The sequence below is a fragment of the Capronia epimyces genome (assembly GCF_000585565.1).
Source record: "Capronia epimyces CBS 606.96 chromosome Unknown aczIQ-supercont1.2, whole genome shotgun sequence".
Lineage (NCBI taxonomy): Eukaryota > Fungi > Ascomycota > Eurotiomycetes > Chaetothyriales > Herpotrichiellaceae > Capronia > Capronia epimyces.
Window position 1 is genome coordinate 2407011 of NW_006912905.1, and position 15081 is coordinate 2422091.

At 54.0% G+C, this 15081-nt stretch overlaps 6 protein-coding genes across 6 annotated transcripts; 2 read left to right on the forward strand and 4 right to left on the reverse strand.

Moving 5' to 3' along the window:
• Window positions 1-522: 522 nt before the first annotated feature.
• On the reverse strand, window positions 523-2483 carry A1O3_02675 (uncharacterized protein; the record flags this gene model as incomplete). The annotated part of the gene is made up of 2 exons (XM_007732815.1): window positions 523-1763; window positions 1832-2483. The coding sequence occupies 2 exons, from the start codon at window positions 2481-2483 to the stop codon at window positions 523-525; spliced, it is 1893 nt and encodes a 630-aa protein (XP_007731005.1).
• Window positions 2484-3356: 873 nt separating this feature from the next.
• On the reverse strand, window positions 3357-5036 carry A1O3_02676 (uncharacterized protein; the record flags this gene model as incomplete). Its single annotated transcript, XM_007732816.1, has 1 exon — window positions 3357-5036. One exon carries the CDS (start codon window positions 5034-5036, stop codon window positions 3357-3359), a length of 1680 nt encoding a protein of 559 aa, XP_007731006.1.
• Window positions 5037-6009: 973 nt separating this feature from the next.
• A1O3_02677 (uncharacterized protein) lies at window positions 6010-7733 on the reverse strand (the record flags this gene model as incomplete). Its single annotated transcript, XM_007732817.1, has 4 exons — window positions 6010-6408; window positions 6465-6830; window positions 6891-7485; window positions 7597-7733. 4 exons carry the CDS (start codon window positions 7731-7733, stop codon window positions 6010-6012), a joined length of 1497 nt encoding a protein of 498 aa, XP_007731007.1.
• Window positions 7734-8771: 1038 nt separating this feature from the next.
• Window positions 8772-11938, reverse strand: A1O3_02678 (uncharacterized protein; the record flags this gene model as incomplete). The annotated part of the gene is made up of 19 exons (XM_007732818.1): window positions 8772-9024; window positions 9103-9177; window positions 9383-9545; window positions 9596-9658; window positions 9744-9841; window positions 9934-9986; window positions 10072-10143; window positions 10201-10308; window positions 10361-10413; window positions 10498-10558; window positions 10693-10739; window positions 10799-10815; window positions 10922-10996; window positions 11060-11086; window positions 11161-11222; window positions 11369-11386; window positions 11440-11500; window positions 11589-11668; window positions 11792-11938. The coding sequence occupies 19 exons, from the start codon at window positions 11936-11938 to the stop codon at window positions 8772-8774; spliced, it is 1533 nt and encodes a 510-aa protein (XP_007731008.1).
• An 856-nt stretch (window positions 11939-12794) lies between these two features.
• A1O3_02679 (uncharacterized protein) lies at window positions 12795-13751 on the forward strand (the record flags this gene model as incomplete). Its single annotated transcript, XM_007732819.1, has 4 exons — window positions 12795-12960; window positions 13033-13235; window positions 13324-13394; window positions 13550-13751. 4 exons carry the CDS (start codon window positions 12795-12797, stop codon window positions 13749-13751), a joined length of 642 nt encoding a protein of 213 aa, XP_007731009.1.
• Window positions 13752-14259: 508 nt separating this feature from the next.
• Window positions 14260-14752, forward strand: A1O3_02680 (uncharacterized protein; the record flags this gene model as incomplete). Its single annotated transcript, XM_007732820.1, has 2 exons — window positions 14260-14399; window positions 14647-14752. 2 exons carry the CDS (start codon window positions 14260-14262, stop codon window positions 14750-14752), a joined length of 246 nt encoding a protein of 81 aa, XP_007731010.1.
• Window positions 14753-15081: the final 329 nt, after the last annotated feature.

The window sequence follows — 15081 nt, forward strand, 5'->3', positions numbered from 1 at the left end:
AGGAAAGCAGATTGTCAATCATGTACCACCACCACCACCACCATCAATTCGGCTGAACCCCCTAATCCTCCATTCGTTCCACCAGAAGCTGTCCGCGATCTCTTAGTTTCTTAATTGGGCTCAAGGTCGGCTACCGAGGCGTGTGTCATGTATGTACGGAGTACGGAGTACAATCTTGAAACCCAGCCACCCTACTTACACCTACCTCCCTACACCCACCTTACTTTCGACTCGGTCGAGGATACGGAGTACGGTGTAGACAAGGGTGACTTGAGTCCTTGAGTCCTTGAGTGACTTACTTGCCACTGCACTGCTGATCGAGCAGGCGCGCATATTCCAGAAACTTGGGGCCTGATATTCAGATTCATGTTCCAGAAACTAACTGCTGGGGCTGATATGTAATCGACTGGAGTCTTTCCTATTTCCCACACCAAGTCCAGTCCACTACGGAGCACACACACACACACACACACACACACACATACATAAGCGCGCTCAATACCCAAAAAGCCCTCTAGAGCCTCAATACTCATAAAACCCCTCTTCCAGACCCTTGATCTGCAAGGCCAGAATTTTGGAATAATACCGACACAAGGCCAGATTGCCGCCCATGAACCAGAAGCCAGGATGCCCCGTCTTGCGCCAGATGGTGCGCATCTCGCCTTCGGCATTGTAGCCCCAGATGTCGGCGACGCGGTCGGCCAGCTCGTCGCCAAAGATGTCGCGGGCCTGCGTGCGCATGTTCTGATAGCCCGTGGCGAAAATGATCTCGTCGGCCTCGAGCTCGCTGCCGTCCGCAAAGCGCAGGCCGTGCGGGCGCACCTCGGACACCTCCTGGCCCTGCTTGACTTTGATCTTGCCGTCGATGATCAGCTGCGAGCACCCGACGTCGATGTAATAGCCGCCGCCACGCTGGAAATATTTCATGAATAAGCCGGCGTTTTCCGGCCCGCGGTCCAGGGCGAAGCCGGCCTTTGCGAGCCCTTCGAGAGTCTTTGCGTCGTACTGCGCTTGCAGCTCGGTGATCTTGACCTGCAGCGCCTTCAACACCTCGCTGGGCAGGCTGTGGAGCCACAGATCAGCGTCCTCAACGGGTGGGCCGTCCTCGGAATAGAGACCCTTCAAGCCGATCTCGGTGATGGCTTCGCTGGAGATGACGCACGTCGTCGACCGCTGCACAATCGTCACGTCGTAGCCCTTCTCGTAGAAATCCTGCGCAATGTCGTGGCCCGAGTTGCACGACCCCACCACCACGGCTTTCTTGCCCTTGCCGTCCAATCTGGCCCCGGTGAATTCGGACGAGTGGCACAGCCGGTCGCCCTGGAAGTTGCCCAGTCCTTTCATGTGCGCCGGGAAGTTCTTCTTGCCCGAGTGGCCCGTGGCTTGGATGACATGTCTGGGGTGCAGCGTGCGCGTCTCGGTGCTGCCGTCTGGCTTGGTGCGTTTGACGGTGACGGTCCACTGCTTTCGGCCTTCGTCCCACGACGTCGATTCCAGACTGCTGTGTACCCAGACGTTCAACTCGAGCAGCTTGGCATATGACTCGAAGAACTCGGCCAGCTTATCCTTGGGCGTGAAGATGGGCCAGTACGGGGGGAACTGAAGGTACGGCAGGTGATCGTACCAGACCGGGTCGTGCAGCACGAGTTGGTGGTAACGGCGTCGCCAGTTGTCGCCAATGCGATCCTCGCTGTCGATCACCAGCGTCTCAACCCCCAGCATCTTCAGCCGCGCCGCGGCAGTCAGTCCGCCTTGGCCAGCCCCTAGGATAATAGTCGTCAGTAACAGCAACAGCAGTCTTCGGACGAACCCGAGACCGAGTCTATCATACCAAGAATCAGGACCACGGGCTCCTTGTTTTCAAACTCGATTTCCGCCTTCCTCCTCTCCAGCCAGTTCTTGCGATCTGGCTTCCCGCCGTGCTCGACCCCTTTCGACCGTCGCGGGCCTACGGCTTCTTCATGGCCCTTCAGCTCTCGCAGGGTAGTGAAGAAGGTGAAGATCTTCCACTCTCCGTCTCGCTCTGCCAGGCGAGCAACCCCCTGACCCGTGCCCACTTGGGAGGTGAAGTTGAAGTAGAATTGGATGCCCTTGACATCTCCCGTGCCATCGAAGGCTCCTAGCTGAGGGGCCCGATACGCCGTGCTTCGGTCGATCTCAATCTTTGTCAAGGGGCATCCGTTGGCAAGAAATCCGGCAATCTTCTCTCGCCCTTTTAGAGTCCGCAAGTCCCAAGACACGCTAAGATGATCACGCCAGTAACCATCTTCGAGGAACAGATCGGCAATAGCCTTCGTGTCTCTTTTAGCAAGGGCACTATTGAACGCATCGACAATTTTGGTCGCGACGGCATCTGAATCGACCGATGTCGTCTCTGCCGTCTTAGGCCACTTGGCCACCGGTATGTTGACGGAGCCAGGCTCACAACGGTCCTTGGACAGCGTGAGGCCCGGGTCCGTTGCGGATTGCACTTTGACACTCATGTTGGCGAGATGGCCTTTATAAATAGGCGTTCGCTTTCGCTGAGGAGGACCCTGACCACAAGTGTTCGCGGATCAACCCGTGTATGTTGCTTGATTGGTGAGGTTAAAGGACAACCTGTGTATATTGCTTGATTGGTGATGCTGAAGGACAACCTGGGAAGGACGAGGTATATGAATCGCAGAAATCCAGATCCGCGAGGCCAGTTTGCCACCTTCTCCTCTCCGCGCCTCCAAAATATCATGGGGAACACTCACTGGGGACGCGGGGCGAACGGAGAAACAGACTTTGCCATTCGTCCATGTGAGTGGACGAGCTCGGGATACCCGATCTGGAATACAGTATTCCAGGGTAGCACAGGTATTTTGGGAAGATGCGCGGGGAGTGTTCCACAGAGCTTGGAATCATTTGGTGTGTCTCTTGTCTTGTCCCATGCGCCCCCACAAATCGGAGGCGGTACCGGCGGGACCGATGTGTTTACTCCTTTCGGAGGAATGCGAGAGGAGATCCTGCCCGCCGCACCGATCCTTGAAAACATGTGCCTTGCCGACACATCATCTGACATCGGGTATAGGGACACCAGGGATACCTTGTGGATTGTCGCTTCGCTCGAAATAGGGGTTCGGCAATCTCCACGCAATGCAGGCTCAACCTTATCTCCAAATCAGGCTTGAAAATCCATGCCAGCATAGACATTCTGTACATTCTGACATCCCGTGGAGCGTAGACTGACCCTCCTCGCTACTATTATGGTCTTTAGAAGGCTGCCTGAAGTCCTTCCCGCCGACGCCAATTCCTGGGCGCGGCCAGATCACTGCTCAGCCGGAACACGTGTCGCAGAGGGGGATGCCGGCGTCTGAGCTTTGGAGATCAGTCTAGGGTGAATGATATAATGCAGACAGCAATTCAAAGTCCTTTGATACAGTCGGGCTGGATTCGACCAGTTCAGACATGAACCTCAACATCTTGGTACACCAGACTTTGTGTCCGATGGGGAGGGCGTCGCGGACCCGAGGGTTGGGAGAAGAATCCAGAGCATGGAATATAAACAATTGTCCAAACATTTGACCGGAAGCAAAGTACTTCAATGGCATAAAGTCCTTCATCCTCACACAGACATCCAGGGCCAAAGGCCAGTCTATGGCGAATTGGAGCGCTTCAGTACACATCTTCAAGTCAGTCTCGTTCACCGACATCGGCTTTTGAATGGCTTTGTACAGAAAGGGCCGACCGAGATGGAATCTCGAAATTCGATACCGAGCTTGGAGTAAGGTCATAGTAACTGCATCGGCGGGACAATCGAATGTCTGATCTTCGCCTTCGCTGGTCCACTGGATTGCCTGTGGAAGATTGTCGCGCCACTGTTCGAGCTGATGCCGCAGCTCATCTGCAAGCGTTGCCGAAGGGTTGCTGTAATACAATTCGTCCCGAATTCGACTCAGGATGATCCGGTGGGCGATCTGGGCGAGGAAATGATAATGGTAGTACGAGTCGTCTGAGTTGCGCGGACGTGACTTATCGGCATAAGGGTAAACGGTGAACTTGGGAAGAGGTACCACGTCCTCCCACTCCTTCAGTCTGCTGGGAGGCAGTTCCAGCTCTTGAACAATGACAGTCTCGAGCACCAGGGCGGTCCAGAAAAGCCTTGATTGCATGTCTGCCATGTACTCGTCATGAGGCTCCGGTGGACATTTGAAGAACGCAGTGCAGGTAGCTGCGGCTCGGTTTGTCATCATCCATTGATCGACCGGACGCATAAGCTGGGCGAAATATACGGCCGAGACCAAGTAATATTGGCAGCTCTGGATATCCCGTTCACAAAGACAGAAGCCGACCCGCTTGCGTGCTTCGTTAAAGAAGCTCAACCCGGGGATTTCTTCGTCCATGATGTCGCGGATGACAGGGGATGATGGGGCCTGGCTGGAGGTAGCAAATCCTCCTTCTTCAAAGGCCCTAAGACCCATACATCCCAGTGCCATGACATTCAACACGAGGCAGGACTCTATGTCGTACCCGAAGCCCTCACGTACCACAACGGCAAGAGTGCTCAGGAAGTAGAAGTCGCGGTCGATGAAGGGGTACACGCGATTGAAGGTATCAAAATACGCATTTGACAGGTCTTTGACACAGGACAAGCTCAGTGAGACCAGCCAGTCGGCCCCCGGCATACGGGCTTGGGCTGGGATAACCGGATCGAGCTGTGGCCGTCCAGATTCGAGGAGCGTGGGATAGCTTGGTTCGAGGCTCTGGGCGGCAGAAACAAGGCTAGTCGGAAGTGTTGCCACTACTCCCGGCCAGTGTACCGTCTGATGGGCGCTGAAAGAGAGAAGATTGGGGGAGGGAGACTGAGCCACAAGCCCGGCATTGGGAGCCTGAGGCGATGTTATGGCTCTGATGGGCGTGTCGTATTCTAGGCGGTAGGGACTCTCTACGAGAGGACGACCCAGGTCACTGCGAGTTGATTCAGACCCCTGGCGAGGCTTCGGAGGGTTTTGCGAGGAGAGATGGTCGATCTTGGACTCCATCCTCTTCAAGGTGTTGAAAACCATGCTCATGGAGATTTCGGTCCTTTGAGCGTCTACTGTCAGTGACAGGCAAGACCACTTTGGGAGTCGGGCCTTCATACTTGGTAGGCTTGCGCTCGGCATAGGTACACTCGATGCCGAGATTGCGGCAGAGACTGCAGGGCATATCCTCGTCGCATCGTGTCTTTTTGGAGCGGCAGGCCTCGCATGCCTGGTGAATGGTCAGCACGACAGAACCAGCACCAGACCGGCGGCCGGGAGCGGGAAGGACCAACCTGGCGCGCGATGAAAGTGCGCTGTCTCTTGCCTGGTCGTGAGTCAGGATCGTGGGAGTCCTCTCTCGCGAGGAGAGGGTCATGCCCTTCGTCGCCCATTATTAGGGTTCTGTGAAGTAGGAAGCACCGGTCAGCTTGGAGGGCTGGTTAGGGCCATGCTTTGGGCGTCAAGACGGCCATTGTGATGTGGTAGCAACATGGAGTCTTTTACTGTAGGTTGCGAAGCCCAAAAGATTTGTTAGGGAGATTTCCAGACACGCGGCGTACTGCTTAGGTAAGATGCTGGCTGCGCCTATAGACATTACCGTAGGTAGTCTCGGGCCCCTAAGCCCCTGGCTGCGCAGACTGCGGCCTTAGGAGCCTCCCGACCCCTGCATTATCGCCTAGTAATTCACGCCGCAAGGGATCGATCTGATCTGCAGGCCCTGAACTCGGTGAACTGAATCTCGATTATACACCAGCGACAAACGCACGTGACGCTGCACGTGACGTCAACTAGCCCTTCGGCTAACCTTCCGTACTCTACGTCAAATGTATTAGGTAACACCTACAAGGCACGCCTCACGCAACACCGAGCCAGAGGAGGAGCAAGCAAAGAGAAAGAGAGAGGGAGAGAGAAACCGTCTATATTTCTTTTTTGGCCCTCCTCCGTCTTTGCTCTCTAAGCCAGGTCCTACTAGCACCACACCAGTCCGCGCTGGCTGAGCAGAAGAAGCAAGAAGCGAAGATCACAGCCTAGCCAATGTCGGCCGTTTCTGGCGGTCAGCCTCAGCCTCAGCCTCAGCCTTCAGCTGGTCTTCGGTTTCCTTTGCGATCTGGCGCCATTTTTCAATCCTCTCTTGCATGGTCTGCTCGGCAATGCCCAACCAAGCCGGGTTCCACCTGATGAGTCGTCTTCCCGGCGTGCCAGGGGCCGGATCGCCAGCCAACTTGCGGAGATCTTCAAAGTATTCTTCAAAATCCGGGGCGACTTTGAAGAATGGCTGACCGTCGCCCCGTTTGGCCAGACGGTCGGTCTCCCATTTCTTCTGGACCTCGCGCGAGGGAAGAGTGATGCGTCCAGCCAAAAACCTAGCCACCACCACTGCCTGCCACTCAAAGACGAGGAATGTGAAGCCCGCCGAAACCTATCTCGCGGTCAGTATGTACCAGAGCCGCCAGCAAATGGGGTGAAAACACTAACCCCGCCGACAAATGCGAGAGTGGGATCATCTTGCATGAAGATGTGCTGGTAGGTGCCCGGGATCCTGCGATTGACCACTTTCACCGAGGGGAGGAACGGCAAGCTGAAGTCGTAGCCGGTTCCAAAGATGATGTGGTCCACGTTCTCGACCTTGCTGCCGTCGGAGAAGAAGACGGTCCGACTGTTCGGAGATGTCGACACGTGCGAGATGGTGGGCTTCAGCGAGATTTGTGGGTGTTCGAATGGCACGGTGCCGTAGACCCGGTGCGGTTCTCGGATTGATGCGTACACGGGCGACTTTGCAACCTTGACAATCGCTCTGGTAATGTCGGTTGCCGACACAGAAGCGCCGACTGTGATGACCGTCTGTGTGCCCGGTCACGTCAGAACCATCTCTACGAACGTCGTCCCCACCACTTGACTTACCTTCCCGCGATACCGTTCCGGTCCGCGGTAGATCTTGCTGTGCTCAACGCTCCCAGGATGGTTCTGCTCGAATTCCGCCAGTCCGGGGACAGGAGAGAAGCGCGGGATGCTGTAGTGGCCGCTGGCGACGACGAGGGCGTCGAAGGTCTCCTGCCACCAATAGTTGTGCTTGCCGCCGGGGAGGGTTTTCCTCAGGGTCAAGACCCATTTCGAGCCCTCCTTGACTGCTCGCTCCACCGACGTATTGTACTCGACCTGGTGGCGGTACCCCTTGCGATCGAACAAGCTCTCGACCCATTCACGCACGATCTCGCTGTTTCGAAACGGCGCTCTCTGATCTATCGGTTGGTTGGTGACTGGGTCCCGGGGTAGCGGAAACGGCTCTTTGGTGTAGGCCATGATCCGCTCATCGATGTTGCTGATCATGCCCGGGTAGACTGGCGTATACGTATAGCGGTGTTCAGCACTGTTGATTCGGGGCTCCTGAGGTGTGATAGTGGGGAGCTGGGATGGGATCGGGACTGGCTGATCGGCTGTTTGTTCCAACAGCGGGCGAAGAGAAGCCAACTTGGGACGTATATCGGTGTCGCCGATCCTGGCACGCCGTGTCTGTCAGAGCCCAAGTCCAAGTCCAAGTCCGACCAGACCATGATTGTTGTTGCAACAAACAACAATCAACAATCGACAATCAAACAATCTTCCCTACCATATTCCGCCCGCTTTCTCCCGCCTCTCAAACACTCGAATCACGTCGAATTTCTTCTCCTCCGCCAGTGCATCGATCGTGATGGCTCCAGCCGGCCCAGCGCCGATGACCGCCACGGCCTTGATATTGGCGACCATGATGTACCCAACGACACAATCACAACCAAAAAGAACAAGAACCCACCACAGAGTCTATAACGCTTTTCTAGACCATGAAACACGTGTCCGTCAGTATTTATATTCGAGTACAGAGTACTTTCCAAGGACAGGCTTCACATGCAGCGGCCGTCTCCACCGCGCCAAGCGATATACCGCGAAGGCGCAATAGGCGGCTTGAATGGCGAATGCCAAAATATGGGGCTTAGGCCTTTGTCTGTGGATTCTGCTCAACCGACGGGATCTCTCCAGCCGGACGGTATCGTATCTGTGTCCGTCTGGCCTGAGGTCTGGGCCATATGTCAGGATGCGACTGCGACGCTCCAACGCGCCTCAATGTGACTTGCTATTTGTGATTCGCCATTCGTCATTCGTCATTTCGAACTGAGCTGCACTACTCTACGCGTCCTTCTTGGAAGTAGAGTTGAAAATTCCAGTTCCTTGATGTCTAGTATGGGGCCTGAGATCATGAGATGGCCTGCGGGGATCCTGACTATATAGATAGATGAAAGTAGAGACGACAGTGATCAGACGATTTTTCCAAACAATCCCGAGTGGTATAGTAAGAACACCTCACACGGCAAGGTCACTGGGATAAGAATTTCCAGCGTTCCAGGCTTCTTGTCTATGAGATGCAGAGAAGACGAGCTTGTAAGAGCACACGGTCACGGGCGAGGAGTCACTAGTGGTAGCCTCGGAAATGGGGAACACGACAGACATGTTGATCATGAGCAGTCACAGTTCTTGATCACCATCAATGGCATTCATGAAAGATTGAATATTGCCTGCCTCTGCTAAGGAACATGGCGATGGTACCGGCACGTGCTCTTCTTGTTTATATTCGACGGTGTCGGCACATGCTCTCCTTATGTATGGTGGACAAGACCACTGGCAATGCACCGCAGCCGGACACCCATTGAGGCGAAGGGAAGGCAGGTGATGGCCTACTAGGGGCCATCGCATTGAACCCCAGAATCTGTCCTTCTCAACCGGCCGATAATAAAGACTATAGCACCACACTCAAACCGCCGTGACATCTGATTTGACCTGACTCTTCAATCCTTTGTCAGGCGCATCGTCCGAGTCTTCAGCCTGACTGACATCGAGCGCAGTAGGGCCCGCCAACGGGTCGGATTGACGCCGTTTCGCCTTCGAGTGCAGCATGTACGCCAGAGTGAGGGAGCAGATGATCTGGACAATCCAAAACCCAGCGGCCGTGAAGTTACCCTTTCTGACGGCCGGTTGGTCGACTGTTTTGAACACGGCCAGAGGACTAGAAATAGAAATTGACATTGACAATCAGGCCATGTTTCCGAGCGTACGAGCTTTCCAAACCAGAGAGAACACTTACATGGTTGCGGCAAACACTTGTGACCATACCTGCAGACCAGCGCCTGCAAAGGCACGCGTGGCAGGGTCTCCCGCCCTATAGCTGTCTGTTAGCGATGGCCAAAGCCTTTCTCAGAACTAGTGGCCGCCCAAGAGTTGCGGAACGCAAGGCGATGGCGAGCTCGACTCACAAGATTTCATTCGTCCATGCCCAAAACATACTAGAAATAGAGACTCGGGTCAGCTTCTGTAGCTTGCGGCTGAGAGTGACAGTGAGTGGCACCACTGCAGCTGAAACTCACCAATTCGACGCTTCTCCCCATCCAGTCTGATAGTAGAGAAACCATCGGAATGCTCGGTTCTTGGGGAACACGGGCGTGGTGGCTAGAAGGATACAGACCACAAAGTTGACGGTCGCGCCCACGAGCAGCATGGGCCAGCGGCGACCTTTGCAGATTGTATCACCTGGACTCTATCAGCAGGGGTCCCTGTGGACTGGGGGCATTTCAACTGACTGGCCCAAGCCATCAAGGTGGTGACTGTGATTGTAGTGGCGTATAAGGGGGTGGTATAGTTGTCTTCACACGTATGTTATCAGTACCAACTCAACTTCCATGAGGCTGAGACAGCAATTCGTGATATAGACGCATCAACATAACATACTGATTTGTTGCACGGTAAAGGATCCCTTCTTGATGGAATTCCACGCTTTGAACCAGAAGGCCATGGACTGGTTAGGCAAATATCCAATGTTTTGCGACCTGTCGACGGATGCTGGTTAGTAAGAGAGGAGTCTAGAGGATGCTCGAGCGATAGGCTCCATCCTTCGGGTGTTGTTGAAGGGAATACTGACGCAGCGATGAGCCAAAGAATCCAGATCTCGGGTGTGGTGAACCATCTCCATATCTACTAAGGTCAGCAAGAGCCAGACATTTCCACCGATTGAATCCAGTGTCCTGGTCCTGGTCACGGTCACGGTAAGGCAACCTACTTGAGCCCGAGTAAACGCCCCTTGTCTGACGCGACCTTCCTTTGGCTTCCGGTCTCTTGCCAACTCGATCTCCTAGACACGTGTGAATGAGCGGTCGTCCCGGAGGACAGAACGTGATGCCATCCATACCTGCTCCGAGAACATGAAATTGGGCGTCAGACGGGAAGGAACCTCTGGTAGCAGAAACAGTTGCGGAATGATGATCCCGATGGAGATGATGCCGTCAATAATGAACAACTATGCTGGTATTAGGCTGTGATGGACACTTTGACTTGACGGTCAGACTTACCCATTGCCATCCGGCCATGCCCTGGACGCCATTGAGGCCAGAATATGCCGCAGCTGAGGCGTGTTGATCAGTATTTGAACTTGAACTTGGAAAAGTTCATGGGGATGCCGTCGTCTCGTCGACTTCAAATCACATACCCTGGAGATATGCAGAGAACATTGGGCCTGCCTGCGCTGCCATGTTGACGATGCTCATGCGCTAGTCCAAATTTGGTTAGCTGCTTTTCAAAACACGCTGCTTTATTTACAACACGCTTCTTTTTTCACAACACGCTTCAATACATGGGAGATGGGAGATGGGAGTTGGGAGATGGAGATGGGACTGGAACTCACACGAGCTAGTTCGCCCTTTTGATACCACGAGCCGCAAAGAAACATGACTGCGGTGAGTTAGAGAATCATAACGCCTCCCTCATGGATTAGACTGGATTGATCCTACTGGCGGAGTAATGGCCTCTGCGAGTATACAAGTCAAAGTTAGTCAGGCTTGACTACCTTCACCTGCATGATTTGGACTTGGAATGGAAGAGGGGAGAGGGGACAGGGGGGCGGAACAGCTTACGTTTCAAAGATGGCCAGAATTGCTCTGATCACGTACATGTGTTCTGCTTTGGTCATTTTTGCCTGGCAGAAGGTACTGTCGCGCCTCGTTAGCGGTCTGGGATTGGGATTGGGATCGGGATCACCTCAAGCCGCGTACCATATGGTCCATCCAACTTCCAGAAAGCTGCGAAAGAAACGTCAGCCATTTGTATGGGAAGCTCAAGCTCAAGCTCAATGCTCTCAGGGGTCCGAACGTACGGGATGAAATATCTCGGGTTTGTTCGCGTGAGAATCAGGTTGGTCGGCACAAGAGCAATGATCTGGGTGCATGCGTGGCGTGTCAGCTTACCCTCCATCTCCATGGAAATTGAAGGGAGGGAGGAAATACCGAAGCAACGCTGTAAGAAGTCTGTCTCTCCTTCAGTCTCACGTCCTAGAATATGTTGATGTTGTTTGCGAGACTTACGTTGGCATAGTTGAGTTGCTGTGCGAATGTTAGCAAGTTTCTTGTCGGTCGGCTGGACCAGGACCACGCACATTCTGATAGAGAGAAAGGTCCTCTTTCATGCCTGACACGAACGCCGTATTCAAATTTGACCTGTCCCAGGTTAGAAGAAGGCTTTGGGTTTCGCCTCAGCCTCATAGAGAACTGGATCTGGAATTGGATCTGGCTTTGTGCCACGCACCGATCGAGGAACTTGATAAAGGTGCCCAAGCAGCCAAATGTCACGAGCGTGATGTCCACCTTGAACAACAATCGCCTCTCCTGGGAGACGGTCAGCACTGGCTTTTTGCTTCTCGTCGTAGTAGCAGTCGTAGTGGCAGTCGCAACCGGATCAGGTACTGTGTACAGGACAGGTACCCAACATCCACACACACTTGTACCTACCTCTGCTGTCTTGTCCCACGTATCCCAAAGATAGCTCTTCCAGGTGCGATTTTTCGTCGAGACGTCCTGGCCCGCCACCACCCCGCTAGGTGCAACATGGTCGATCTGGGCGCGTGGCACGTTCTCTTGCAGCTGGACCGAAGCCATTGTTGTTGTTGACTGCGGCTGCAAGCAGAGACGTGATCACAGATGGATACCTAGGGTGGTCGTCTCGTGGTATCCCCTCGCCTCGCTGCCCACGCTTTATTATATATGTATATCTATGTGTATATATATCCACCCCAGCAGGCTGGCACTACCAGGGGGCGCTGCCGCTTGACTTTCTTCTAGATCTACCCTCCCTGCCATGGACAGACCATACAGCAATGCTGCATCTTACGAATTTACACTGGGGACCCCGGTGAGGTGATTTAGGCCCACTATGGCATTGCTTGTTCCGACGGAGTCGTGTGCCTGAGCCGTCGGGACACGGCCAGACGAGGTCGACATGCCCATTATGAGCACGCCTTGCCTGCACGATCCACCATGATTTGTCTCCCGTGTACGGAGTATGGTTCCAAGAGCCTAGATCTGCAAGAGTAGGCCGGAGTATACTGCCTACTACAGAGTAGTCGTGGTGGTATTGGGCGCTGGGCTTGGGAGGCTCTGAGCACGTCACTTTCGGGCGGGATGGTGTGATTTGTCCCACGTCCACCACCTCAACCCCCTTGCAATAATGGGCCTAAGCCTCAGGCCTCAGGAGCCCCTCAGCCTTCGGCCATCCCGTACGGGTACGTCGACACGCGAGAGGTGTTTGTTGATGATGGAGAAGTACCGATCCGCTCCCGATGGCGCGCGCAAGTCCATCAGGTCTGGGTCTCTGCCTTATACTTGGCCATGTCGCCACTACTACAATACAAACTCTCAGTGATTATGAAGGTGAGCCGTGAACGTGAACGTAAAACGTGAATCGTCCAAGTGACCAGCGACCACAAGCCCAAGCCCAAGCCCGCCAAACCCAAAGATGTCGACCACCACCGAGCAGCCACGACGTCCTCTCCAATACTCGGGTTCCCTAGATGGTTACCAATCCTTTGACCTCACCCCGGTCATTGGGAGGGAGTTTCCCACTCTACAGCTGAGTTCGCTGCTTGGGGACGATCGCAAGATCCGGGACTTGGCCATTTTAGGTGCGTATCTGATGTTTGACTGATCTGCTGATCAGGGTCGATGTGGGTGTGATGGCTAACAAGTGTGATCAGTGTCTCAACGGGGGGTTCTGTTCTTCAGGAATCAGGACTTACAGCTGAACGACCAGAAGGTCCTGGGCCAGAAGCTGGGAGAGCTCACCGGCAAGCCGAAAACCTCCAAGCTTCACCGCCACGCCCTGGTAGACAAGAAATCGCAATCACCCATCGATGGAGAGAAGAAAGCCGACGAGGAGGTCATGGTGATTTCTTCCGCCGTAAGTGCCGTACTGCACCAACACCATGGCGAATCCCCGATCCCAACACGACAAATTTTCATTTCCAGCGAGACTGACAAGGATCCAGAGTGCCAAAAACTCCCATGAGGCGCACAAGTCCAGCTTGAAGCCTTTGGCCAGCACATTATGGCATGCCGAGTATGTATCACCCATCGTTCAGAGAACATGAACTCATATGAACTTGATCCCATCTCGCGGATCAGGATCAGGGTCAATATCAATGATCAATGATCAATCACCGCCCCAAGGGAGAACCAAGCACTAATCTGACTGTGTGTGTGTCTATCCTTTAGCATCACGTTCGAGCATGTTCCTTCAGACTATGCCATCCTGAAGATGGTCGTCCTCCCAGAGTCTGGAGGGGATACCATCTGGGCGTCCGGGTACGAAGCATATGATCGGCTGTCTCCGGCCTGGAAACGCTTCGCCGAGTCGTTGACGGCCACTCACCGCAATGTACGTCTCATGGAACGAAAGGCGATGTGCATCGACTAAGCTAACATTGACATGAACCGTGTAGGCTGGGTTGATACGAAAGGCTCGAGGATCCGACGTATATGTGATCGACCACGATCGGGGTTCGCCCGACAACAAAGGACTTGACTTCGAGGCCACCCAGTACGTACTTGACTCTGCAGGGTGACCTTGAAGCTGTTTTGTTTCAGGCCAGCTGAACCAGACCGTGCTGACTACAATCTTCTCTGGCAGTCCTGTGGTGCGCACCAATCCTGTGACTGGGTATGTACTATGTGCTATGTTCTGTGTACCTTCTCAGATCTCAGACAATCACTCTCACTCTCACTCTCACTCTCACTCTCACTCAATCTGCGCATGCCGTTCATTGCTCACGGATCACATATAGATGGAAGAGCCTTGTGGCCGCTGGCCATCAGGTACAAGACGGGCAGTTCGACAATGTCACCCCGCGTGAAGATCAAATCCTCAAAGCATACTGTATGTTGTGTCTTCTGGCTCCGGCTACGTCCCGATGCATCCGTCATACATGGGTTTTGCTACATGGATACACGGTTTCATACACGATATACTAATGAGATCCTACCTAGTTCTGCAACTCGTGGCTGAGAATCACGACCTCCAAGTCCGCTTCAGGTGGAACAAGAACGACATTGCCATCTGGGACAAGTGAGTATCCGTCTCCGTCTCCGTCTCCGTGCCCGGCATCTGTTTGTCGGTGGACTATTGTCACTTGTCTTTTGTCTATTGACCTGTCATTCACTGACTCACTCTTTCTCTCTCATCTAGTCGCTCATGCTTCCACACCGCGACCTTGTAAGTGGCGTCCGATTCCAATTCCATCCCCTTGAGCTTGTGCTTAGCTTGAGCTCCCGCTCCCGTTTCTGTGGCTTTGGCTTTGCTAACATGATCGAAGCGACTATGATGCCCCCCGTGCCGGGAACCGCGTTGTCTCGATCGGCGAGAAGCCATATCTGGACCCTCGGTCTGTGTCGCGGCGTCGGGCGCTGGCCAAGTTATAGTTATAGTTATAGCTATATCCTATGACTGAAGGCGAATCTGTTGCCACGGTTGGAGACACGCCTGTCACTCATCGAGATGAGGTCGGCTGAAGGACAGTATATGTTTACAAAAGCGAGACTAGACTAGATTAGACTGGACCATTGTTGCGAGTATCATTCCATTCCCTATAACCCTCAAATGTACTCTTCGGTTCAGCGATCTCCAATAGCAACGCCAGGCAGGTTACGTACAGGAAGGGTGCGAACGGGTAGCTACGTACAGGAAGGGTACGAACGGGTCGCTACAGAGTAGACACCAGATGGCCGAACAGGACGAGTACAGTGTACAG